Source organism: Gymnoscopelus braueri (genome assembly GCF_963280865.1).
Source record: "Gymnoscopelus braueri genome assembly, chromosome: 9".
NCBI lineage: Eukaryota > Metazoa > Chordata > Actinopteri > Myctophiformes > Myctophidae > Gymnoscopelus > Gymnoscopelus braueri.
Window position 1 is genome coordinate 19,939,731 of NC_137610.1, and position 25,980 is coordinate 19,965,710.

At 41.5% G+C, this 25,980-nt stretch overlaps 3 protein-coding genes across 4 annotated transcripts in view; all 3 read right to left on the bottom strand.

Annotated features, from left to right (window-relative positions):
• Window positions 1-4,587, bottom strand: part of trim44 (tripartite motif containing 44) — a 77,095-nt gene extending 72,508 nt beyond the window's left edge. Inside the window, exons 1-2 of one of the 2 annotated variants that reach the window (XM_080437837.1) lie at window positions 4,261-4,587; window positions 118-831 (exon numbers count right to left, since the gene is read on the bottom strand). In XM_080437837.1, the coding sequence (XP_080293963.1) occupies window positions 118-792 (675 nt within the window). In that variant the 5' untranslated portion in view covers window positions 793-831; window positions 4,261-4,587. Of the gene's footprint in view, window positions 1-117; window positions 832-4,242 lie in introns of both variants that reach the window. The other variant, XM_080437836.1, reaches the window with a different exon arrangement.
• pdhx (pyruvate dehydrogenase complex component X) overlaps window positions 1-25,980 on the bottom strand; it is a 408,353-nt gene that overhangs the window by 157,615 nt on the left and 224,758 nt on the right. The gene's annotated exons all lie outside the window — the stretch shown is intronic.
• Window positions 817-25,460, bottom strand: LOC308092217 (GTPase IMAP family member 9-like; the record flags this gene model as incomplete). Its single annotated transcript, XM_080438062.1, has 5 exons — window positions 817-831; window positions 7,939-8,663; window positions 23,028-23,213; window positions 23,989-24,042; window positions 25,343-25,460. 5 exons carry the CDS (start codon window positions 25,458-25,460, stop codon window positions 817-819), a joined length of 1,098 nt encoding a protein of 365 aa, XP_080294188.1.

A 25,980-nucleotide genomic window follows, 5' to 3' on the forward strand; every position in this document is an offset into this window, starting at 1 on the left:
ATGTTATGCATTGTAGTATAATGATCATCACATGGCAGTAGAGGGGGATAAAGTGGTTCTGCAGCTCCATGCATTAATCCATATAAACCCGTCATGTCATCAATGTGCGACTCTCACCTTTTGCCAGAGATAAGCTTCATGCAGAGTGATGATCTCATGCTCACGGTGGTCCCCCTGCACAGCGCACACCACACAAATGATCTTCTCATCTGGCTTACAGTACAGGGAGCCTTCCTGTCTATGCTCTTTGCATCGCAGTCTCTCCACCGTCACGGTATCTTTCTTCCCTCGTGGTGCAGCCACAGCCTCCTCGCCTGCCTCTGCGCCCTCAGCCATCGCACCTTCGTCATCCTCTGGAGACAGACCATTCTGTGCCTCTATGCCCGGTCTTTCTCCAATCACTGCGTCCACCTCAACCCCGACCCTCTCCACGATAGCATCCCCCGCCTGATGGATCATCTCCCCCAGCACTGCTATGTGGCCTCCAATGAAATCCTCTATTTTCGCCATCCTCCCTGCTGCCTGGGCCTCAAACTCGACCCGCCCAGCCATGATCTCAGCCCGTTCCAGCCTCCGAGATGGCGGCTCCACTCGACTATATGGCGTTAATGGGTGGCGTGTGCTGCTGCCGTGTCTTTCGCCGTGGTTAGCGCAGAAAGCAAAGCTACAGGTACGGCACATCTGTGTGGCCGGCTGGGCCTCGTCAGGCTCGCATGCGTCACATGACCCGTCCATCTGCGGAAGGTTCTCTGTCTGCATCACTCTGTCCCCGGGTTTCCCAAGACCACTCATGGTAGCAGGTGGTAACTGCCGGGTTCAGATGAGTAAACCCTGTAAGAGAAGGTAGGGGGCAGGTTATAAATAGTTATGATTTAGATGTTTTTATTGATTAAATGAATGATAAAAGTACAGTGTACAAGTAATACAAGTTTAAGAAGCCTTAAAAACACATGGCAGGACGCAATATGAAATGTTCTTCTGCGCTATGCCTCCATGAAATACGACAAAAGTCAATTAACATTGTACTTCCTCTTTCAATTGCTTGCTAGCGTGATGTGGCTTGACTTTTGTTCAGAAGGGCCAATAACAAGGAAAGACAGCAAGTATACGAGTATGGCAGAAACTATGAGGAGAGAGAATGAGGGGAGAATAAACAACAGGCTGACACTGATTAAGATCACATAGAAAGAGCTGGAATGTTCGCGACATCTCCAGTACATTGTGCCAATGAGCAAACTATCTCCACACTACATACAGTAGCACCTATTGCCTACGTACAGAGTGCCTACTGTATGAGACACATACTGAGTGTACTAGCGTATGTACAGAGAAAGGGTTGTTTGACTGAAAAATAAATAGGTTGCACAAATTACATTTCTGGAGCATATGCGACCAAAATGGACACAATTTCGAGCCTTTACATGATACATCCTAAAGCTCTTCAGTACTTATTAATCGTTTCAGGTTTCAGCTTCCCTGATATCCCTGAAATAGTAATATACCATAGAATAGGGGCAACGGAAAAAGATAGAAGACCCAGTGCAATATAAACAACACCAACTCTGAAACAATCATTGCCCTTGTTAAAAGGGCAACCAAAACCAAAGATAATAACAAAAGATTATGCATTAAAACTAAAAGCTTTGCCAATGGTATGAAATTGTATTCATACACTTCCTTTCTAATAAGTGGGCACGGTTGGCTCTCGTATGTTGTGTTGTTGTGAATGGGCATTGACCCGAGCAAAACTATTTTCCCTTGTGGATAATAAAGGACGTCTAATCTATTCTAATGTTGTGTGGTTGTACCTTTTTTGCTGCTTATTTTGGTCTGCTAAGTGCTAACTTACGCTATCTGATTAACCCAATACATCATAAATGTCTAATCATATTTCTTTTTTCCTTACCAAAAAAACTGTTAAATGATTACAATGATAGTAATTAAGCAAAAAATATGTTTTTATTTCAGTTAAAAGTTTATGTGGACAAACAAGAAAGCACGCACGTCACATCCACTCAATAAAGTGCCAGGTACAGGACAGAAGTAGACATCTATAAAACAATAAAGTCTGCACACAGGAGTGGATCATGCTCCAAAAATGTAACATGTATAGGCTTCCACCATAGTAAGCCTCAATGGCCCTTCATCAGACCTCTGATGTACCTTTACAGTTCAGCACCAAGCCAGATCTTGCGACAGTTCTTGAATTAAGTTAATATTTTTTAATTATTTTATTAAATATATTTAAATGTCCTTTTATAATGTGTTTAAATGGTTTTCGTCTTAATGGATGCCTAAATGCTTAATATTTCGTGAAGTAAAGAGGTTGAAATTACTTTGTTGAAATGTTCCATCCTACTGTATATTAAAATTGCCTAGAGTGGCTGTGGCTGGTAAAACACTAGGCCCGTAACGATACAGTAACTGCATCGATGCATCGTTTTGAATTTTCAACGATCTACTATATCGATATGCAAACAGCTAAATATCGTATCGTTTGACTTTGAATCGTATCGAATCGTTTTGCAATGCAAATAATCGTATCGAATCGTTCTGCAATGCAAATAATCAATTATATCAATACTAAGTACTTTTAAGAAGAAGAAAAGAGAAAGAGGGGTTTATATCCAGTATCCAGGTATTTATTTTTCACACAGAATTTTTGGGTAAATAAATAGTTACTATATCGATTTTAAATCATTGAATCCAATCGTATCGTTCTAAATTAACCTGTCCTGTATCGTTCATGTATCGTATCGACTAAATCGCTGAATCGAAACGTATCGTATCGTTCTAAATTAACCTGTATCGTTCATGTATCGTATCGACAACCAAGTATCGTGATACGTATCGAATCGTTGTTAAAACGTATCGTTACACCCCTATAAAACACACTGTTCAGGGGTCTGCCATGACAATAGGCCCACCAGGGGCCACGTGCAGCCCCCAGGGGCCAGGTCAGGTCACCGTTGCTGACACCAGATAGATAGTATAAAATAACTCTGAAGTGCTCCGTCTCCTTTCTGCGTGCAATTGCCCGGGACTTTATTGGGGGTGGGCACTTTGTGGTTCATGCAATATCCTGCATATGTACAAGGTTTTCCAACAAATGGATTACTTTGTTTAAATCACTTGAGATTCAAAGAAAAGGCAGAAGCGTCAACAGCTAGACATTGAGGCTTGCCCAAGCCAGCCGCCAGGTGAGCAAGTGCCCGAGCTGAACAGCTAATGGCCTAAGCGGCATCCAAGTTGGTGCTCCCCTCCCTCTGCCTGTCTTCGCGATTGGGGGTGGGAAAATGTCATTAGGAATAACATACACACTTCTGAACTATCTCTTCTGGTTGAGCTGTGTGGTTCAGATAACCTCAGCGTCCTTGACCTATGACCACCAAATTTAAATTACTACAAGTACTGAGTTGGAGATTTCATACATTATTATAAAGCATTATATTGTGATTTGGTGATGATACAGATGATATATTGAGTCATTGAACAGGCTCACAAGGCTACAGACAGACAGACAGACAGACAGACAGACAGACAGACATGCATCCATCCATCCATCCATCCATCCATACATAGCCTCAATACAGTAGTTTCACAAAGCCTTCGCATCTCACCTAATAAAGAGTTACTGGACCAAGAGTCCAACAGTCACCTGGAAGTAATGTGTGTAAACATCCCATTCATCTAGTTTACTGTCACACAAGCTAACAGCAAACTGCTTTCATCATCACCACCAACCCTCAGCGTGACCAAACAAACAAACATAAACAAACACCATCTCTCTCTCTCTCTCTCTCCTCGTCTGTAGCTCCACCTCTCTCTGAGCATTGACAGGCCTGTGTTGACCTTTTAACGCTTCCTTCGTTTTAGTCTTTCACCAGCCTCCTCGCCCCGTGGGTCCAACCTACATTAAGTGAGAGACTATACACACACACACACAGCAGGGTCTGCAACAAACAGACCCCCCTACAGTCTCCATTTCAATCGCTGTTTCCTCTCTGTCTCTCTCCTTATCTCTCTCTCTCCTTGGGGCCTTCCTCTCCTGAGTTGTGTGTGTGTATTCTCTCCTGCTGACACCAACAACCAGCAGAAAAACTGCTTTAGTGCAGAGAGACCCCTCTTCCTCCCACTGCTCTCTCCCCCTCTCTCTCTCTCTCTCACACACACACACACACACATACTCTCTCACACACACACACACACACACTCACATACACACAGTCACTCTCTCCTTACCAGTGTGCAACAACTCACTCCAGTGTGTGCTTGCTGGTTTGCTGCTCTCTGTTCTCCTCTTATCCCTCTCTCTCTCTCTGTCTGCGGGGGTTTGTTGTTGCGACGCTGTTAGCTTTGATGCTAACACTTCCTTAGCAGCACGGTCAGCTACTGTTGTTTTTCTTTCTTTCTTTCTTTCTTTCTGCTGCTGCTGCTGCTGCTCTACTTTCACTTCTAACCAGAGCAGTTGGGCAACGACTCCGCTAGGACATGCGTTCACTTCCGTGTTTTTATCATCATCATCATAATCAGCTGCTTCCATACAGCTCTCAGCTGCGTAGCGTGCTTTTTAACCACTTCCTGCTTCGCTGTCCAACGAGAGCGACGCGACGGAGACAGACCATGCTGCGTTCACACTGTCGGATACAAAGCTACACAGCATTATTTGTAGCTTTGTATCTGCCGATGTGAACTCAACGCAGCAACACATAGAGGCTGCTGGGTGAAACACACAGACACACAGTGGTGGAAAAAATACTAGCATTTTTTACTTAAGAAAAAGTATCAATACTGCAATGTAGATACCGTATACTCTGTTACAAGCAGAAGTGCAAAATGAATAGATACCAGGCATAGAGGAGTGTAAAACCCTACTCACTTTCAAAACTGCCCTAAAGATACACCTTCAGGAGGCTGCAATTCGAAAATGGCCCCTGTCTAAGTCTTAACCTACCCCCACCCCCCCCCCCCTCCTTCATTTTCCTCTCTTGTATATATATATATTTTTCTCTCTTCATACCAGTAACCTGAAAGCTGATTGTATGACATTCTGTATAATAGTGTGTATATCTGTCTGCCTCTTATATGTCATCATGATTCATGACTTAAACAAGCTGCATGCTTAATGAGAGTTCCAGTTTAGTAGACCTTGTATTGTGAATTTGTACTTCCATGTACTGTTATGTACTGTCATGTACTATTCTCATGTCTTACTAAATAAACTACATCAATCAATCAATCAATAGTTCAAATGAAATGGCAAATTCGAAAATTCAATTGAAATAAGATAAATGCTTTTTAATCTTCAGGATGTCAAGGGGTTATTGAAATGAAATGCAATAGATTTTTTTTTAAAGTGCCGGAAATAGCTGAATGTATAAACGCACAAGGCATCGGTTATTCTACGTGCGCGGCAGTAGTATATAGTATATAAGTATATAAAAAAGTATAAATATGGACGTCTAAGTATAAATCAAATACCAATGTTATTTTGTTATTTTCACCGAGGACCAGGAAAGTTATCCTCACAATGATGGTTTCTCAGTATACTTTTTGGTACAATTGGCCCTCACGTACAAGTATAGTAGCCTAATACAAGTACACACACACACACGCACGCACGCACGCACGCACGCACGCACGCACGCACGCACGCACGCACGCACGCACGCACGCACGCACACACACACACACACACACACACACACACACACACACACCACACCACACCACACCACACCACACACACACACACACACACACACACAGTGTTACCACTCTAGAGCAGTGTATATCAACCCTGGCAAACGTCCCAATTTTGGGCCGGGGCTACTGCTGAGGTGTGCCGCGCCGTTTGAAGGAGGTTTGAAAAAAAATCATTTAAAAAAAAAAAAAAAAAAGTTTTTTTTTTTTTTTTTTTTTTAAACAATAATAATAATCAGGCATGCAAACAGCCCCGAGGTGAAAAGGGTGACAACATGCTGTTTTTTTTCGGGTCAGGTGTCACACTATTGCCCTATTTGGATTCAAAACGGCTAGCGGCTAGTGGAAGCTGAAAAGCTACAAGTTTGCATGTCTGAATAATGCAAAAACAGAAATATTTGTTTGCATTTGCTTTTTTTCTCACCCATATATTTTCATGATAAAAAAGTGCGTATCGTATCGAAATCGTATCGAAGTTGTGTGCCCAATATCGTATCGTATCGTTTCGTGAAATGTGAAAATATCTAGGTGTGCCCTGGGATTATTTGGCTATGCCAGGTGTGCCTTGGCACAAAAAAGGTTGATAGACACTGCTCTAGAGAAGGAGAGCAGTGAAAACTAGAAAAAGTGCTCCTCGGAGCACAGGTCTCCGCCAGGTCTGGTAGGTTAGGTTATTGTGGCCTCCTGGTAGCGCTATAATAAGCCAATGTGAAAAGGGTGCCATTTGTGTTTAGTGCCTCAATTAGGATGGAATATGGAAAATTGGAAAGATCCGTGTTGATCACATGACTAAATAGATACTGTGTACCGATTTGCGTGATGTTTGGACAAAATTTGTAGGAGTAATATCATTTGTTTTGTGCAAAAATCGGCCTCCTGGTGACAAAACTTTTTCGGATTGGCCTGTTATAACAGGCCAATCCGAAAAAGTTTCGTCTTTGGCATCCAGGGAGTGTTTGCTCAGTTTTGCAGCAACCGGGCCAACAGTGCCGGAGATTAGCTGTTCACAGACACATTTTGTAGTCATTTTCCAAATAAAAATCGAAATTAATTGTTTGAAAAAACAATGTATTGAACTTAAAATCTTGCCTATAATTTGACCAATTGATCATTGAAAAGTTACTGTCACATCTGTGTCTAAATTAAATTAACTTATTTTTTTCCTTCACATTTGCTTTTGTGGCAAAATGTGTTGACATAGGTGCGTGAAGGACGTGTCCCCACCATCTTGAAAATAAATTGAATTGTCCCTCCATTAGACCCTCTGAAATTGAATTTATCACCTGTGTTGTATACAGTATAATTTACTAATCTGCAGTGAGTCAACCCCACCTGAGTCAAAGTATAGATACTCCTGGTCAAATATTACTCAACTACTGTACAAGTGAAAGTTTGTTGCTCTGTCAAATTTGTACTTGTTTAAAGTAGGCCCTGCTTGCTTTTAAAAATGCTTAGGTATGCAAAAGTACAAATTACAAAGTACATTTTCCTTTTTCAATATTACAAGACACAAAGTACACCTGTAGTGGTCAAAACTTTATTTTTATTTCATTTTATTACACAATGACAAGTTTTTTTAAATACGGCACTTTTCCCCCTCTATCAGCCACTATATAATGGGGTGATTTCCTGCTTTCTGAAATCCGTATTTTCCCTACTATTTATGTTTTGACATCCGGGTATCCGGGACGTAAATGAAACGCATGCAGCCGACAAAAATGGAACGAGCCGCCATTGTTTTCTGCTGCGCTGTTTTTACTTTTTACTTTCGGTTTTAAAACGCTCTCAAACTTATTTTTTGAGGCACAGAATTTACTTTTAAGATATCGTTTGGATAGAATTTAGTTGTTTAACTTCATATATGTGGTCAATTTATCGGTGTTTGACAACAAAATTGGAATCCTAGGATTCCAATTTTCCATATCCCAAAGGGATTCTAGGCAAGTTCAGAGATCGCAGGGGGGACCTTCTGAACGGGCCATGCCGAAAATAGGCTGCTTTATTCGGATACAATGTGTGTCACTGCTTGTTTTAAAATGTAGGCTTAATGTTGCCTAGAATCCCTTTAACAGTGGTGTGGATTTCTTGACTTGAATATATATCACTGAAGCTTTGTCATTCATTGGATAGTGCATTTTTGTATCCCAACTACAATTTTCATTGTGGGTTTCACTACAACATTTACAACAACACACATTTACATTTACATTTACAACAATCACATGATTCTAGCACATCATCTGTATTCAGCTGTGTCTCTTCTTGTATCAGAACCTCTAAACCTCTTAAATATGCTTCAAGTCTCTTCTTTTCATCCTCTTCAATAATCCTTTGCTGCTCTATCTCTGCTTCTTGGAACATCTCAGTGGTGTAGTGGCTTCCTCCATTAACCTCCACCATCGACTTGATTTTGGCCAGCAGCTCAGTGACCTGAGAGGGATCCTTGGTTTCGTTGTTGAAGACATGATAGCGACCGTCATATTTGCTGATTACTGCTTGTAGTTTTGGACTCTTTTTCACAAAGTCTTCAACTGGATTACCCTGGAGCAGGTCACCACCAGTGAGGAGAATCATGGTGTATTTGTTCGACATGTCACCAAATGCCATCTGAATCATTTCCACAGATGTCTGATCCTCTTCTGTAAATCTTCCCAGTTTGATCACAATCAGGAACACATGGGGACCAGGAGGAGCAAAACAAATACACTGTTTGATATCATTCATAACTTTATCATCTGTAAATCTGGTGTCAAAGAATCCTGGTGTGTCAACAACAGAGATGTTTCTACCATCCACTAGACCTCTGGCCTTCTGACAGTCCATTGTCAGAGATTCGGATTCAAATGCAAATTCGGATTCAAATGCCTCACGACCCAGGATGGTGTTACCAGTGGCACTCTTTCCTGCTCCGGACTTTCCAACCATCACGATACAAACTTCTTTATCGTTCGTCTTGAGAGCTGGTGGATTAAAATGATATGGTTACGGATGATACATAATTAGAGGGTTCAAAAAACATTGTCTAATATATTGTATTATATCGGAGGGTGTGCGTGTGTGTGTGTGTGTGTGTGTGTGTGTGTGTGTGTGTGTGTGTGTGTGTGTGTGTGTGTGTGTGTGTGTGTGTGTGTGTGTGTGTGTGTGAGAGAGAGAGCACATACTGTACCTTTTGAACTCATGTCTGCCTTGAAGTTTGTGTTACTCTGTGTGTGTGTGTGTGTGTGAGAGAGAGATGGTATCATTATAACAGATAACAGATCTGCATACTGTATAAGACAGATGATGTTAAACACAATGTATAGCAACCGTTTTTCATCACAAAATCAAATGAGCTGTAATAGTCTCTATACTGTAAGCAGGGGAGTTGTCCTCTAAGAGAAAGCACGTCTTAAAGGTTTACATTATCAACACAATGTCAAACCATCAAATAAAACATCATTAACAGAGCGGCCTCTTCACCCATTCCTAATAATGATTTGTCTTATTTAGCTCATGCGCAATTGTATTTATGATAGCCTCGACATACAACATCAAAGTGGTGCACGATTTGACAACTATTGCAGGACATGCAGTGGTGGAAAAAGTACTCAAATGTTTTACTTAAGTAAAATTATCAATACGGCAATGTAGAAATACTCTGTTAGCGCACGGCCCCACCGCACTTTTATTTTACCTTTGGGGCGGAATCTGCCAATGCTTTGTCAATACAAATGCGTGGATTCTTGGAAAAAATCTGCAAGACCAAGAATCCACGCATTTGCATTGACAAAGCATTGACAGATTCCGCCCCAGAGGTAAAATAAAAGTGTGGTGGGGCCGTGCCCTTACAAGTAAAAGTCTGGAATTTGAAATTTACTTGAGTAAAACTACAAAAGTATTGCTATCGAAATGTACTTAAAGTAGCAACATGTTTGAAAATAGCAGATCTACAAGCTCACAGCGCGTCGCGATGCGACACGTTCTGTGCTTGTATAGATCGGCTATTGTCAAATAGCCTAGATATAAAATGGGGCTAAAGTGGTTAATGTATGTTTTATAATGTAATAATTTATATCTGCAAAGTAACTAAAGTTTTCAAATAATCGTAGTGGAGTAAAAGTACAATATTTGCCTCTGAGATGTAGTGGAGTAGAAGTAAAAGCATAGACGACTGGAAATACTCCAGTAAAGTAACAGTACCTCAAAATTGTACTTAAGTACAGTACTTGAGTAAATGTAATGTACTAAGTTACTTTAAACCACTGAGAGGACATGTATTGATGAAGTGGGTCTGCGTAACTTGACTGAGATTTCCTCACTCACCTGTAGACAAGAAAAGGAGACCTGATGATGAGACTCCTCCTGATTGTTTTGGTGTTTTTTTTAACTGTGTTTTGAATGCAGGGAGAACCTATCAGTGGATATAAGTGTAATAAGTAAGTAAGTTAGTGAGTAATATTAACTAGTCTCACATTTAGGTTTCACTGAGGCAGCACCACCTGCATGGCAGTGGTGGAAGAAGTACTCAGATATTTTACTTAAGTAAAAATAGCAATACCACAATACAAACATACTCTGTTACAAGTAAAAGGCCTGTGTTCAAAATGTTACTTGAGTAAAAGTAAAAAAGTATTGGCATCAGAATATACTTAAAGTACCAAAAGTAAAAGTACATTTTTTTTAAAATAGACGATCTACAAGCTCACAACGCGTCACATCGCACCTTTGGTGCATATATTTGATGTTTCTTTACTTTGCTTAAAACACCCAATGACCATTATAGTGACATTTATCACACTATAAGGCATTATAACAATGTATTAGTATGATGCATTGTGAAATTATTATAATGGATTATAGCTATAACAATTATAATACACTATTATCCTGGCCAAAAGAAACAAGTGACAAGTAATTATAAAGTATTATATTTTTTTAAGTCTACATGACATTTTTTTATAATGTGTTATGATTATTGTTATAAAGCATTATGAGTATTTATGAGTCCTCTTACAATGTTATGAGCAGATTATAATATATGATATGATTTTGTACTGTTTAAGGCATTATATACATGGGTCTCAGTAGGTTTCAATGTTGAAATCCTGATGTAGTTCTGGAGAGACAGAGGAAGTATAAAGACGAGAAGGCTATGAAGCTTCATCAACAGGAACCAGCTCACTGACACATCTCTGGTGTCTCCCTGTCATTTTATATATTTCAGTCTAAAATTCCTTCAATGGGGGAAGTCAGAGATCTATATTGTTTACATGTTGTGATTGAATCACCTGATTAAGCTAAATTCAATCTGCACCACAGAGAGAAGGAAGATAACAGCACAATCAACGATTGACGTAATCAAGGTCCAGTGCTTGTTTAGCATCAGTGTGCAACAAAAGACTACTGCATATATTACTCAGCGGTGGAATGTAACTACAGTGTAGGTACATTTACTTAAGTACTGTACTTACTGTAAGTATCAATACTGCAATGTAGAAATACTCTGTTACAAGTAAAAGTCCGGTATTAAAAATGTACTTGAGTAAAAGTCCAAAAGTATTGTTATCACTAGAAAAAGTGCTCCTCGGAGCACAGGTCTCCGCCAGGTCAGGTAGGCTATTGTGGCCTCCTGGTGGCACTATAATAGGCCAACGTGAAAAGGGTGCCATTTCTTCTTAGGCCTTGCACGACAATCGGACACTGACTGCATTCATGATTTGAGGCATTTTGTTAAAAACATTTGTTTCGCTAAATTAGACCTGCTGGTGGCGCTATAACAGGCCAATGTTAAAAGGGTGGCATTTGTTCCTCAACATAGTGTGAATGTGCGTGCAAAGTTTGACCGCAATCGGACGGTGCGTTCATGATTTGCGGAATTTTGTTCAAAACAAGCCAATAATGCAAACTTTAGATGTCAGTCTTAGCCAAACAGTATGGAATATGAAAAATCAAACACATCTGTCGTGATCACATGACTATAGAGATCATGTGTACCGATTTGCGTGAAATTTTGATACAATTGGAAGGAGTAGTACAGTATAAAACTAGAAAAAGTGCTCCTCGGAGCACAGGTCTCCGCCAGGTCAGGTAGGTTATTGTGGGCCAGCAATGTTCAGAATTTGCCAATCAGGATGGAATATAAAAAATCGGACGGAACCATCTTGATCACTTGACTATAGAGATAATGTATACTGATTTGCATGATGTTTGGACAAAATATGTAGGAGTAATATAAAAAATAATAATCGGCCTCCTGGTGGCGCTATAATAGGGCAATGTGAAAAGGGTGGCGTTTGTTCTTCAACGTAGTGCGAATGTGCGTGCAAAGTTCCACCACAATCGGACGCTGCGTTCATGATTTGCGGCATTTTGTTCAAAACGGGCCACTCCTGCAAACATTAGATGTCAATGTTAGCCAATCAGGATGGAATATGAAAAATCAAATAGACCCATCTTGATCACATGACTATAGAGATTATGTGTACCGATTTGCGTGAAATTTGGATAAAATATGAAAGCTTAATCTCAAAATATGTGTTTTACATAAGTCGGCCTCCTGGTGGCGCTATAAAAGGCTAATGTGAAAAATGCAGGGCAGATGTTTTTCCTTGGCCTCTAGGGAGTATGCGTGCAAAGTTTCACGCAGATCGGTGCAGTTACAGTTAAAAATGCAAATTGGCCTTTTATAGCGCCACCATGAGGCTGATTTGAAAACGTTCAAGTGGCATTTGTTCCTCGGCCTAGTGGGAATGTGCGCGTGAAATTTCACGGAAATATTTGGGGCAGAGGTTCTGAATTGGCATCCAGGGAGTGTGTGTGCACAGTTTCGCAGCGACCGGGCCAACGGTGCCTGAGATTAGCTGTTCACAGACAGATGGACGGACGGACACACGGACACACAAACACACAAACGGACACACGGACGGACAGGGGGTAAAACATACTCTCTCGCCATGCCTTTCGGCCTGGCGGAGACAATAAACTCCTCACTGCAGAGACTGCATGAGCATCACACAAAAGCAAGTGTTTTGGCATAAAACGGATTGTTTCGGTCCTTGATTATGATTGTCTGAGCCGCATTCAAAGCTGTGTTGTAAAATAAAGCAATAAACCCCAAGAGACCTTGGTTTACAGAGATTTTAGAACAGCCAAGGGGAGTTGTTAGGCATGAGCTGTTCTAAAATCTCTGTAACAACAGCCTCGCGAGGCTTATTGCTTTTATTACCAAATATTGCAACATGAAAATAATCAAAAACGAGCAAGACTTATATTATGCACACCTACAGAATGACAGCTGCGTTGGAGAAGACTGAGGGCCGATCAGCGTAGAAGAAAGACCCCCGCATCTTGAAATGCAAGGATAACATTGCATTTGAAGACAGTGTGCAGGACTCTTTCTGCTATTGGAATGGAATATGATTTTTTTTAATGATATGTGTGTATCACATGACTCCAGAGATAATGTGTAGGGATTTGTGTGAGTTTTGGACAAAATATGTAGTAGTAATAAAAAGTGTTTTGATCAAAATGTAAAAGCCGGAAATAGGCATGGCCCCTCTGGCATGGTCTATTATATATGGCAAGTTGCATCATGATCCAAGGAATCCACTTTTACCATTTTGATTGTACTGACCTGCGGTTCAAGACTTTATGGGTCAAAATGTAAAGTGGCCCGGTATAGCACCACCATGAGGCTAATTTGAAAGTGTTAGTGTTAGTGTTATCAGTTTCCGAGATTACCTATGCATAGACACACACACACACACACACACACACACACACACACACACACACACACACACACACACACACACACACACACACACACACACACACACACACACACACACACACACACACACACACACACACACACACACACACCTTTTAATTCATTTTCAGAGGCGATCGTTCAGGTAAGGGGCGCGGGCAATCTGACAGATGTAGCGACAACACGGCGCAATCCTGTGAAACTGTCACGTTCATGTTCATCATGAACCATTTGATTGTGCTTTTTTGGGCGGGATACTGTGATGACAATGTGACTTTGTGTTTGTTGTTCTGTGTAGTGCAGGCTATTGTGTAGTGTATACTAATGTATTCAATTGCTTCATTATTGATTGGTGCTTTTTGTGATGTTATACCTGTATCTGCTGTATCTGACAGTACGTTTCTTACTCTGTATCTAATTTAAAAGCTGAGCTGCCTCTGGTGACTGAATTTCCCCAGTGGGATCAATAAAGGTCTATCTAAGCCTAAGGTCTATCTACAACCACCTGCTGCCAGAGATGAGATGTGTTGAACTTTTCACGTCTGTTCACATCATGATGAGTGCGGTGCAAACACGTGGATCCAAGTATCTGAGTATGCAGTGCATAGCCGTCTGAAAACACCTTTAGACTGAAAAATGCTCATAGAGTGGGCTTCTATTTCTGCCCTCTGGATGTAGATGCATGAACAACTGAGAACTAAAAAAAAAGCATGGGTTTCCGAGGCTACTGAGAACTAACACGCTACGTTCTCATAAAAAAAGACCACAATCAGACAAGATACATTGTAAGCTTTGCTTGAAGATTATAAACAGCACAGACAAACTGAAGGAAATCTTAGAGTATAGGCAACATAAAACTGTCCATTACATATTTTTTTGCCAGGCTGATCTTACGCTTGAAAGTTAAAGTTGTACAATGCAGAATCACAAATAACGATTTTTAGCAACCTCTGCTGGTCACTACCGTCACTGCATACAATTTCCCTAGTCCTCGATTACCCAGAATTCCATTCGTTTTCACCGGAAGCCGGAAGCGTTTCAAAAAGCGATCTTTTAATTGTTTTATACTATCTACGGATCGTTTCTCTTAGCCAGTGGAGCATTAGTTACCATGAGCTGTGCTTTCTTTTTCTGTTCTTTTTCGATCTTCCAATCCTACATTATCTTAAAATCAGCGTGAGGTTCCTTTTTGTTAATAGCGCGGTAGTTCCTGGCCAAACAGGAAACCGTTGCGGTAGTTCCTGAGGACGTCGGCCACGACGTCATGACGTTGGCCAGGAACGTCATTTTCCCGGGAAAGTCCCCCCCGTACACGTTCAATAGAAAATATATAAATAAAAGGCTTCCGGGGGTGAAATTCACGGAGTGGGTGTTGTGAAACTTTTGCCACTCGCAAAAGATATACAATTTAACTTTAGTTTTGTTGAAAACGTTACCTAGTATTACTTTAAACTATTGAGTCATGACAGATGTATTGTAATTTATATAATTTATTCTTCCATTTATATTCTATTTTCTGTATATTTCTTCTGGCTTCAACATATCCTACCTCAGGAACAGGGAAGATGCCATTCTAAATTGCCTGTATATGTGTATATTTATACTACTGATTTAAAAAATGTCTACACTTTACTCACTGACACAATTGATACACTTTACACTTCATTACTTTTTGCTGCTCAGTAAACGTATGGCTATTATTTAAAAATAATAATAAAAGGCTATTATAATCTTATTACCTAGTCGTACACTACCTATTTTTTTTTTACATTGTTAGCACAGTCTGGCGGAGTAGGCCACACCAACATTTCACTGGGCATACGTTATGAGTGTGTGACAAATACATCTTCTTGAATCTTAATTATAAACAATTAAATCAAAATGTATTAAAACATGGCCTACACAGAGTGAGGATAACATTGATTATGTATGACCGTGTATGATCATTGACCTTATTTACTTCAGTGATAGTGGTGCCCTAGGGGTCTGTACTTGGCCCCCTCCTCTTTTAATCATATGCATGGCCTGATTAATCATGGAGGAACTTTGTGAATGAGACCAACACAAAAGCGTGAAAACCATGGTCATAAAAATGCTTGCATAAAACTGGGTACAAAGAAGGACAGAAATAAGCAGACACATTCTTTCCGTCAGATTTATAAATACGCAATTCGCCTGATTATATCAATCATTGTGGAACTCACATTACACGTGAGTCGGCATGACATTACTCACGGGCCACGGCTGTGAATATTTATAGCTTGTACCTGTCATATTGTAATTGAGCAATATGCACAGACTGCAAAGACGGGATCTCTCTGGGTTGGGATAATTGCATCTCCGATGTGCTTATTGAAAGGCACATATGTTGTCGTGGTATCCTGTAACAAGCACCTCGTTGAGACAACTCAACGACTCAAGTTGCGCGCAAAATGTATTGCAACAGGTTGTTAACCTCTGTGACGTCTATTGTTTTCAAGTACCCACAACAAACGTGTTGTGGGTACGTGTCCAGGCCTCTGGCGTGTGCCACACAGGAGAGCATTTCTGTTTGGTTTTGTTATGTTCATTTGCTAGGTTCAGTTCCAGTGGGCAGCATGTTTCCCTGCCTGTATGATTTGGAAACTTAAACGAATTACTTTATTGACTTATTTAACTATTTGTTAAATAAACTTTACACTTATTTACACTTATCTCCGTGTCGTCTCCCCTTTTTTGTTATGGTCTTAGAGCCCGACTGTAACCATGTTTACCAGCAAGGCTACACTGGGCCTCGTGGTGTCTGCCCTGAGACTGGGAAGTCAGGGCTCAATCCAAGGCAAGGTCATGCCAAAGACTATAATAATAGCCTCCCTGCTCGGCACTCAGCATCAAGGGTTGAAATGGGGGTAAGTCCCTGAGATATACTGTACTAGCGTCATATCCAGGGGGTGTACTTCAGGGGTGTACATCAAGCTGCCTCATGCTACAGAAACATGAGATAGGCTCCTGACCTATGGGCCACACATGGCTCGGAAACTGTTGGTTCCCAAGGCTACTCACACTTACCCACAACAAAGAAGTGAGTGATAGCAGTGAGAGATCGGCTCGCTTGAGGGAGGTTGTCGTACAGACAGATACATAATGGTCGGGAATACATTACATATCAAATAAATAAACAAAACCTTGTCATGCAGACTGGCATCGTGGGCCACCAGCTGTTGTTCCACAGACTGCTGAAGATCCCCTGCTGTATGGATGGTTTTGATTGATTGATTGATTGAATACTTTATTAGCACGTTGCAAACGGTGCAGCAAGTACAATTTAACAAGCTATGCTAAAAGGACAACACATAAAGCCCTGGGTGCTCGTGGGCCCCTATGGTGATACAAAAGAACAGGAAGTTCTCAGAATTTGCAGTCAGTTCCAATAAAGTAAGCAAGGAGGTCAGACAGAGAATAAATTGTGTTAACATGAAAGAACTTTGTAGGGCAGAGGAGGAGGCAGAATCCCCTTTTTGACAAGTATGAGGCTCCTACAAAGTATGAACATACAGGATATACATTAGTGCAATTAACTGTAGGCTACATACAGCACATTCATACAGTAGACCTACTCAACAGCGTGAAATGCGTGTGAATAGTCATGTGATGAAGAGAAATAATAATCTCTCCTTTTCATTATTTATTATTTTATTTTATTTATTTTGCTCTGGCTTGGCTTGCTTCAGTCACATCACAGCTGGGAATCATGAAACATAATCAATATGCTGCGTTGTGAGGCAGTCTGTGGTGATGCTGCTGCTGCTGTGTGTGTGTGTGTGTGTGTGTGTGTGTGTGTGTGTGTGTGTGTGTGTGTGTGTGTGTGTGTGTGTCTGTGTGTCTGTGTGTGTGTGTGTGTGTGTGTGTGTGCGTGTCTGTGTGTGTGTGTGTGTGTGTGCGTGTGTCTGTGTGTGTCTGTGCGAGCACTTGCATGCGTGTGTGTGTGTGTGTGTGTGTGTGTGCATGTGCGTGTGCGTGTGCGTGTGCGCGTGCGTGCGCGTGCGTGCGTGCGTGCGTGCGTGCGTGTGTGTTATACAGTGGAGGAGAAGGACAGATGTCAGCACTGATCAGAGGCAAGAGAGAGGTGTAGATGACATGAGGGGAAGCTTCAGAAGTGATGAGGGAGAGAGAGAGAGAGAGAGAGAGAGAGAGAGAGAGAGAGAGAGAGAGAGAGAGGGGATCAGCTGATTATTAAATCTCACAATGTTCCCAGATGAATACCTCGATATAAACACACCACGTTTGAAGTGTCAACATGAGCAGAGACGGTACAGTGCCTTATCAAATGAGCCCAATTTCCTCTGTGTTTTTGCTCGGTGTGTTGACACAAGTATAGAGGCTATGCTTACTCATGTCAACTGAATGCCAACAACAACAACACAATACAATGCTGTCAGCCCCCAGCCTACAAAAGATAAAGTCGTTAATGTCTAATTCCTCACGTCATGCAGTCTCTATTTAGCGATGACAACCAAGCACAATTCGGTTGACACAGTAAACATCCTGGCAGTCCAAATGAAAACTAAATATTTAATTTGTCTCTGTGTCGGTGATCTAAATCTATTTGGAAGCTATTGTATTTATAGTGCTTGTGTAGAGTACACACAGTGAAATCCTCAGTGTACAAGTGGAACCAAATGGACCCGTAAGGTTACATCATCTGAGTTATAAATAGTTAAATAGTTCGAAAACTCACTTGTAATCCTTGGCATTCGATGATTCAGACTGAGAGTTTCTGTTTCCGTTAGGCAATGTGTCTACGTGTTGTACCCTCTATGTGTTTTTCCCCCGTTTATTGTTTATTGTTTTACTCTAAGTATTTTATATTTGTTTACTGAGTGTACAGGACTTTGGTTCAACACTGTTGTTTTAAATGTGCTCTATAAATAAAGTGAATTGGATTGTAGTTAAATGAACTGCTTCTACAGTGCAGTAGTGTTGCTCTATTACTTTATTTCTCATACAGTATCGTTGCTGTCAGGTAGAAAGCTTGTATCTCCATATGTCAACTTTTTATGTTTTTTTCATAATTTAATGCCCTACTTCATCATACTACAGTGTCACACAAAAGTAGCAAAAATAGCCGATTTACACGCTCACAAAGCATCTCGCTGTGACGCATTGTGAGCTTATAGATCTGCTATTTTTGCGATTTTAGATTTTTTTTTAAAGTGAATGAAAGTGGTTAAGTGTGTCTGTGGGTTTTATAAATATTGAACCCATATTTACCCAATATTAACAAGAGCTTGTGACTAAATAATAACTACAGTGGAGCCATTAGAACACAGGTTATTATTTTCCATTTCCTTATCTTTAGAGATACAAGGTTTCTGCACGACAGCAACGATACAGTCTAGCTTCTTCTCGTTGTTTGTACCATCTCATGTCTATCTCACAGTACACGGTAAAATCCTGAGTGTTACAGGCCGATTTTGTAGCATTTGTACGCTCTCGGTGTTCAAATTACACTCCGGATTTTGCAGTGTACCTGTGTAATCCATTTTTCACATGTTATCAGACACTTCATATTTAATCAAATGTGCTGTAGATCATAACTAGGTCTATAATTCATAGGACTAGCTCCATGTGTCTTACATATAACACCAACTCTGTGTGTGTGTGTGTGTGTGTGTGTGTGTGTGTGTGTGTGTCTCTCTCTCTCTCTCTCTCTCTCTCTCTCTCTCTCTCTCTCTCTCTCTCTCTCTCTCTCTCTCTCTCTCTCTCTCTCTCTCTCTCTCTCTCTCTCTCTCGGCTAGCAGTTGAAAAAAAAAAGAAAAAAAGATCTAGAGTGATCCCTTATGTAAATGGAATGTCTCTTGCGAGCCATATTCTTTCATACCATAATAAAACTCACAATTCAAGCCAGACAGAGTTAGAGACAAAGTGGGAGAGTGGGGAGAGTGCCACTTAGCAGGGACTGGAGTGAGGTTGGTGTGACATATTGTTCGTTCGTTCGTTCTTTCTTTCTCTCGCTCTCTCTCCTTCTATGTGTATGTGTGCGCACATGCACATGCATTATTAAATGTTGATTTTAAGGGCAATAAAGCCCCTCTGTATGCTGGTTCGGTCTAATTCATGCTTCTCTTCTCTAAGGCAATCATGCGAGTCAGACAAGATCTGTATGTGCACAACACTCTCCTCTTTTCCCTATAGAAACAGAGGATCAATAGCCAGCCTCTGGGCAGTAGCATTCCATCAATAACTCATTGAATCAATCACCCCACGAAAGGCCTGTCTCATGTCTGCTTTCATAACCCTGAAGGCCTTTTCTGGACTTTGCTGTAAATCGGCAGCAGAGGAGAGAGGGCTGGCAGTGAAAAAAAGTTTTCACTACTCTTAAACCAATGAAAGATTTCTTTAATATCTTTTTATTATTAGACCTCTATGCAACCACTTAAGCCCTATATATACTCAGTCATATAACAAATAGTGATAATAGCCGATCTACAAGCTCGCATTGCATCACGATGCTCATGCAACATAGCTGTTTCTCTTAAAATGTTTTTCATTTTTAGATTTTCTTTGCCTATAATGTCCAAAATAGGGATACCAGGTTGAAAGTCGTTAACCACATGAGTCACAGTGAGATGTGACTCATGTCTCTTCTTCAAAGGAGCCCTGGCCACAATAGCATAAATTACAGTGTCACAAAACAAAATGGCAAAAATCATATGCCTAAAAGACATTGCTATTTATATAGCTAAAATCTAAAATGACACAGATGCTTTCCCGGTTTTAATGGGTTAAAAGTGTAACCGATAGCTACGTAAATCAGAGCAGGGCATGGGCTAGAATGAGATCAACTATTTTTGCTGTTTTCTGATCCGGTCTACCGTCTAGTGAGAATCAGCTGATACTGATATAGCCTGTGCACCTACAAATTATTCCCTCAGAAACCAGGGGTGTCAAAGTGGTAGGGCCTATAAACCTCTGAAATCTTATGAAGTTTCTTCAAATACTTGTTGGAATATTTAGTTTGGTATATCCATGTTTTATTCTAACTCGTAGCGAAGGGGGACGCTAGGCTACTCGTATTCATGTGGGGAAACAACCCCACGGTACCCAACTGGCTATGGATATTAATGAGGGAATTTGTGGCTTAAATCAGACCACACCAGTCAGTTCGGAACAAAAAACGCGAGGTTAGGGCTGGGCAGTGGGCACTATATGAATATTACATTTACATCGTGATATGAGACTACAGTAGATATCGTGTGGGATTTTGGATACCATAATATTGTGATATGACATAAGTGGACCTTTCATCACTTCAGCCCTATATTATACCTTCAAATTTTCTAACAAATGTGGGGTGCTCAGGTAGCGCAGTGGTCAAGTACCTGCCCACGACCGTGGAATCCACTTTGTCGAGTGCAGGGGTGCAATGCTCACAGGACGGCCTTGCACGCCGTGCATGAACCTATTTGACCAGGAGCACGCGCAGGCACACGCATAGATTTAAAACTACTTTAAATTCACACCTCAACAAAGTTTTCAAAGGCTCCCGACTCACACCTAGCGAATTAAAGTAATAAGCCTAGATGCATATCAATTGTCCATTGCATGGGCTCCTACGGGCTGGGGCGGCACCTGTCAGCAGGGAGTGTTGGGCAGGAGGAGTAGGACAGAGGTTCTACGTCCTCCCGGTGGAGGCTCCTCACTGGCAGGTGAGCCAGTATGACACAAAAGCAGTTTTTATGTGTGGGTACAGAGGCTACAACAGCAGAACTACTATATTGGGGTAAACAAATTCAATTCAAATTTCAATTGCAAGAATAGCCGATATACAAGCTTTTTGCTATTTTTGACAAATTTTCAAAAAAAATTGTTTTATCTTTTATATTATAATCACAATATGATATTATCATCACAATATCGATACTAAGGTATTTGGTCAATAATATTTTGATATTTGGTTTTGTCCATTTAAAATCATCCAGCCCTAGACTAGAGGATCTATAATGTTAATGTAGGCCTACATTCAATGGCAGACATCTCAACAATACATTTTCATCATCCCCCCCAGAGTCCTATTTTCACTGAGGGAAGCTGACTGAAGTTCTGACAGGATGTCAATTAGCCATGATGACTACGATGATTCTAACATGCAACTGAAAACAGTGTGAGGGATTACATACCCAGCAAAGCGGCTGTGATTTCTGTCACTCAGATGAAAAGCACTTCAGTCCCCCGGGTTGTCAAATCCTACACACCACGTCAGCTGACCCAGGACAAGATTGTAAAAGAGATACGAGCTTCCACATATCAAAGTCTTGAATACATCAGTCACTTGTATCAGTCATCAAACACAACTGACAGAGAGTCCCAGAATGCACAGTAAAATACATCTTCAATCAACATGAAATCAGTCAACATCAGAGATAGATTCTTGTCAGTATAAAATGTTCTTATTCCAAACAAATTGGCTTACATGTACTTTCACATGTACTTTTGTACACTGTAAAACCGCTGTTAAATTAACCGTGTTAATTTAACTCAGAGAGTGTTAAGTTTAAAACTGATAAATCATGGCTTCACTTAAATACTAATTGGACGTAGATAAACCTATAACCTGGCTGGACTGCCCCTTTAGCTACAGTTGGCTTTCGGTGTGCCTTTGTTAAGTCGCTTGTTCTACAGTATTAGTATTTATATTGTGTTTTTGTATGGTTTTTGGTCATGGACCACAATGGAAATAAGCATCCGCTTTTTTGGAATTTAATCAATTTTTCCGCTTTTAATCGGCGATACTGTGCTTAGTTAACTGTTGCCAATAAAGTATTCTATTCTATTCTGTTCTATTTTATACAAAGTTCCAACCCAATCCAACCTTGCTTCCATTGACCTCCATTAGTTCCAAGTTCCAAAAGGTAAACAAGAGGGGGTCTAATAATGGCGTAGCTCCCATGTGGATCTCGGACTTCATGTGGCCAGTTGTCAGCCAAGGTCTGCAGCTTCTGGTGTTTCAGTCATGCGAGCCTTTTGTTTTTCCTTTCTGCATTTTCTTTCTCTCGTTTTGCAATGACAATAAAGGTGCATAAACTCAGCCTATCCTATTTATTCTGTTATATCGATGATGTCAGTCATCTCCAAAGTTGGGCATGGTTTCAACTTGATACGAACCCTTTTGACTTCCATCCCATTATATAATTAAAGTTAAAATATTTCAGCCAATACAAAACATGAAGAAGAACAAATTTATGAAGTTTCTAAAGTTGGCAAAATATACAGGGATTTACCTCCTTGGCCTACTAGCAGTGTGCTCAAGAATGTTGGCGCTGATAAGTCAGCCCCTGGCACGCGTACACACACACACACACACACACACACACACACACACACACACACACACACACACACACACACACACACACACACACACACACACACACACACACACACACACACACACACACACACACACACACACACACACACACACACACACACACACACACACACACACGCCCTCTTCCAGACAGCTCGGCCCCATAGGAGCCACGCCGTAAGAACATTAAGACACACAGGAAAGGGGATGATGCAACATCAGTACCTTGGCCTACATTCCCTCCTCGTCCCACAGCCTCGCTCGGTTGGATCAAAGCAGTGCTCTTATCACTCTCCGGCACGCGCTCCGTCCCCAAGGTAAACTGTCTTACAGTGCTAGTCTGAGGGCAGCGATGTGCAACTAGCAGCTTCCTGCAGGGTTCACGGCCCACTTCTGCATACGGCTGCAGAACTATACAAGTACCGAGGGACATCGAAGGAAGCGTTGTTATTCAGAACCCAACTTCCCGGTCAGCCAATATGATGGATTTGGTTCCATGGGCCACAAAATGTGCTGGTCTTGGACTTTTGTGATCGGTGTCTGTCTAGAGTACTTTAAGCACTTAAAACCTATACACTTCATTGACAGGACAAGTCCCCCAGGGCTCTATACTAGGCTAGGCACCCTCCCTCTGGCAAAGATAGAAGACACTTTGCAGCGTGACACGTATGCTTGTAGATCTGCAATTTTTTTCAATATATTTTGAAAGATATATTATCTTTCAAAAGACTATTATTATGACATGCCCAGAATAGGGAAGCTAAGGTACATGTGGTTAAATAATCTGAAAGAATGTGTTGTGTGTATGACAACTGAGTAATACTGTCAGGGAATATAGAAGAGCAATTGTGGTGAAGGTTATAACATTTTGACATACAGTGTTTTACATTACTTCAATGCCATTCCTCTAGATTTGTCATCCCCATCCAAACTGACGGACAATGCAGTCTATTTCATATTGTTTCAAAAGCCTCATATGTGTCATCACCTTTTTTGTTATCCGATTAATAACGATAGTCACACTGTCTCGTCTGCCAAGACCAATCGAGTCTAAACGTCTTACCTCAAACACAAAGGGGGATTTGTCTGAGACTGTCATGTCTAGGGATAACTCAAGACACCGGAGGCGCCTGTTTTCCTTCTGTAGATCTGTGATTAATCTATTCTATGGCAAACAAGTCTTCACCCGTCACTAAGTGTTGCAGCACTGCTACACTGCAGAGGAACAACCACTTAAATGCTGCAAAGAGACACAGGTTATGAACTTTAAAGAGATTCTTTGTGTTTTTTCGTAGTAGGAGGTGCGAAGAGAAGCAGCATAATAACCATTATGGGGCTATGCTCTTCCCATCAGATACACTCACATTTAAGCATGTACACCCAAACCAGTTGAGTGTACGCATACTTCCCACTAGGTCCATCAACAAACACATTTTACACAGTAAATCTGGAGTGTTCATGTACTGTAACTCTGAGAGTGTTGAAATGTATCCTTTCTTAGTTTAATTAGCACTGGCATTTGACCGTGCAGGAGACGTCTCAACAGAATGAAAACAGATGCACATATTTAGCACAGCTGGACCACTAAAAGCTACGACATAATTTCCGAGGATACAAAGCAGATCGTTGGCCTTTCCATAACAGTAACATTCAGTGTTCCCGTCAGTGGACCCCTCTCAGCAGGCCCCTAAATGTGGGCGTTAGGCCACAATGCTCCACTGTTGCCCCCCTGACGTATGCCATCCTGGCACTGACGCGGGCTCTGAGGACGGGCAATGCTGCCAAAAGGACTCAAACCCGGGCCCTGCCAAACCAACGGCTGACTTAATCCAGGGCCTATGCTTTTCCTATGCGAGACTCTGATTTATGAAATGAGAGAAAGGAAAAAAAGACAGAGGTGTAATGTTTAAGTCATGGTCGCGTGCTGAAAATAGTCAATCAACAAGCTCGCAACACGTTGCAGCATGAGCTTATAGATCGGCTATTTTCGGCGCATGATGACTTATAAATCAGGCTTAAGGTACGGGTATGGTGTGTGGGGCATATAGCATGTGAGTGACGTGTTAGAGACAGAGAAAGCAATGAAAAGCTGAAAAGCGGTGGAATACTGCACGGCAGTTACAACACTATGGCCTATAAATACTGTAAATGACTGCCAGGCCAATCAATCTGTGACAGTTCTAAGTATGTCAGCGGAGGCAAAGGTCTCCCTCCCACTTGTGATCTGGGATTCAAACAGGGAGCTACAGTGCACGCTCCCCAGAGGAGGCGGAAGACTGGTCTTTGAAGCAAATCCTTTTGCACACGTGCACACGCACACACACACACACACACACACGCGCACGCACACACACACACACACACACACACACACACACACACACACACACACACACACACACACACACACACACACACACACACACACACACACACAGAGCAACACCTCATCATATTTTCATGCCGCTGCCTGACCTTCCGACTCAGTCTATTTCTGAGCTCTGATCAGTCCAGCACTTGAGTTCAAGGTAGTGCTGTACCTGCCATTCGTGAGAACTTCTTGTTCATCTCCCCGTGAGTGGGGTGGGGGGTGGGGTGGTATGGTATTGGAGCCAGAGGACGGGATGGGGGCTTGTTATTGGAGGAAGAAAACGGCATGGGGCAGGGGGGTTGGTATTGGAGGAAGAAGATGGGATGGGGCGGGGGGGGGGGGGGTGTATTGTATAGGAAGAAGACAGCAGAGCTACGTAGCGTAACAATCGCTGAGGTAATTACAGATTTGAAGGTGAAAGAGACTTACACAATGTTCACTCAAACGACCCCGCCTGGGGCCAACTGAATAGAGAGGCCTTTTGTGCATGTGGGTATGTAGATGTGACCGATGTGTAGGGCAGAAAGAGATAGATTTTGTGCCTCTGTATCCGTGTCTGTGTGTGAGAGAGAGAAAGAGAGAGAGAGAGAGAGAGCGGAAGGGGGGCAGAGATGGGGGAGCAGAGAATAGTTAGGAGAAAGGGTGGGGTGAAGAGGAAGGAAACACAAATACAGAGCGTGTGAATAAAGGATGAAGATTGAATTTCGTCTTCGCCGAGAGGTGAACACTGCCTGTGAGCAAACAAAAGGATGAAAGGATGATGTGCAGCGGTGCTTTCTCTCTCTCTCTCTCTCTCTCTCTCTCTCT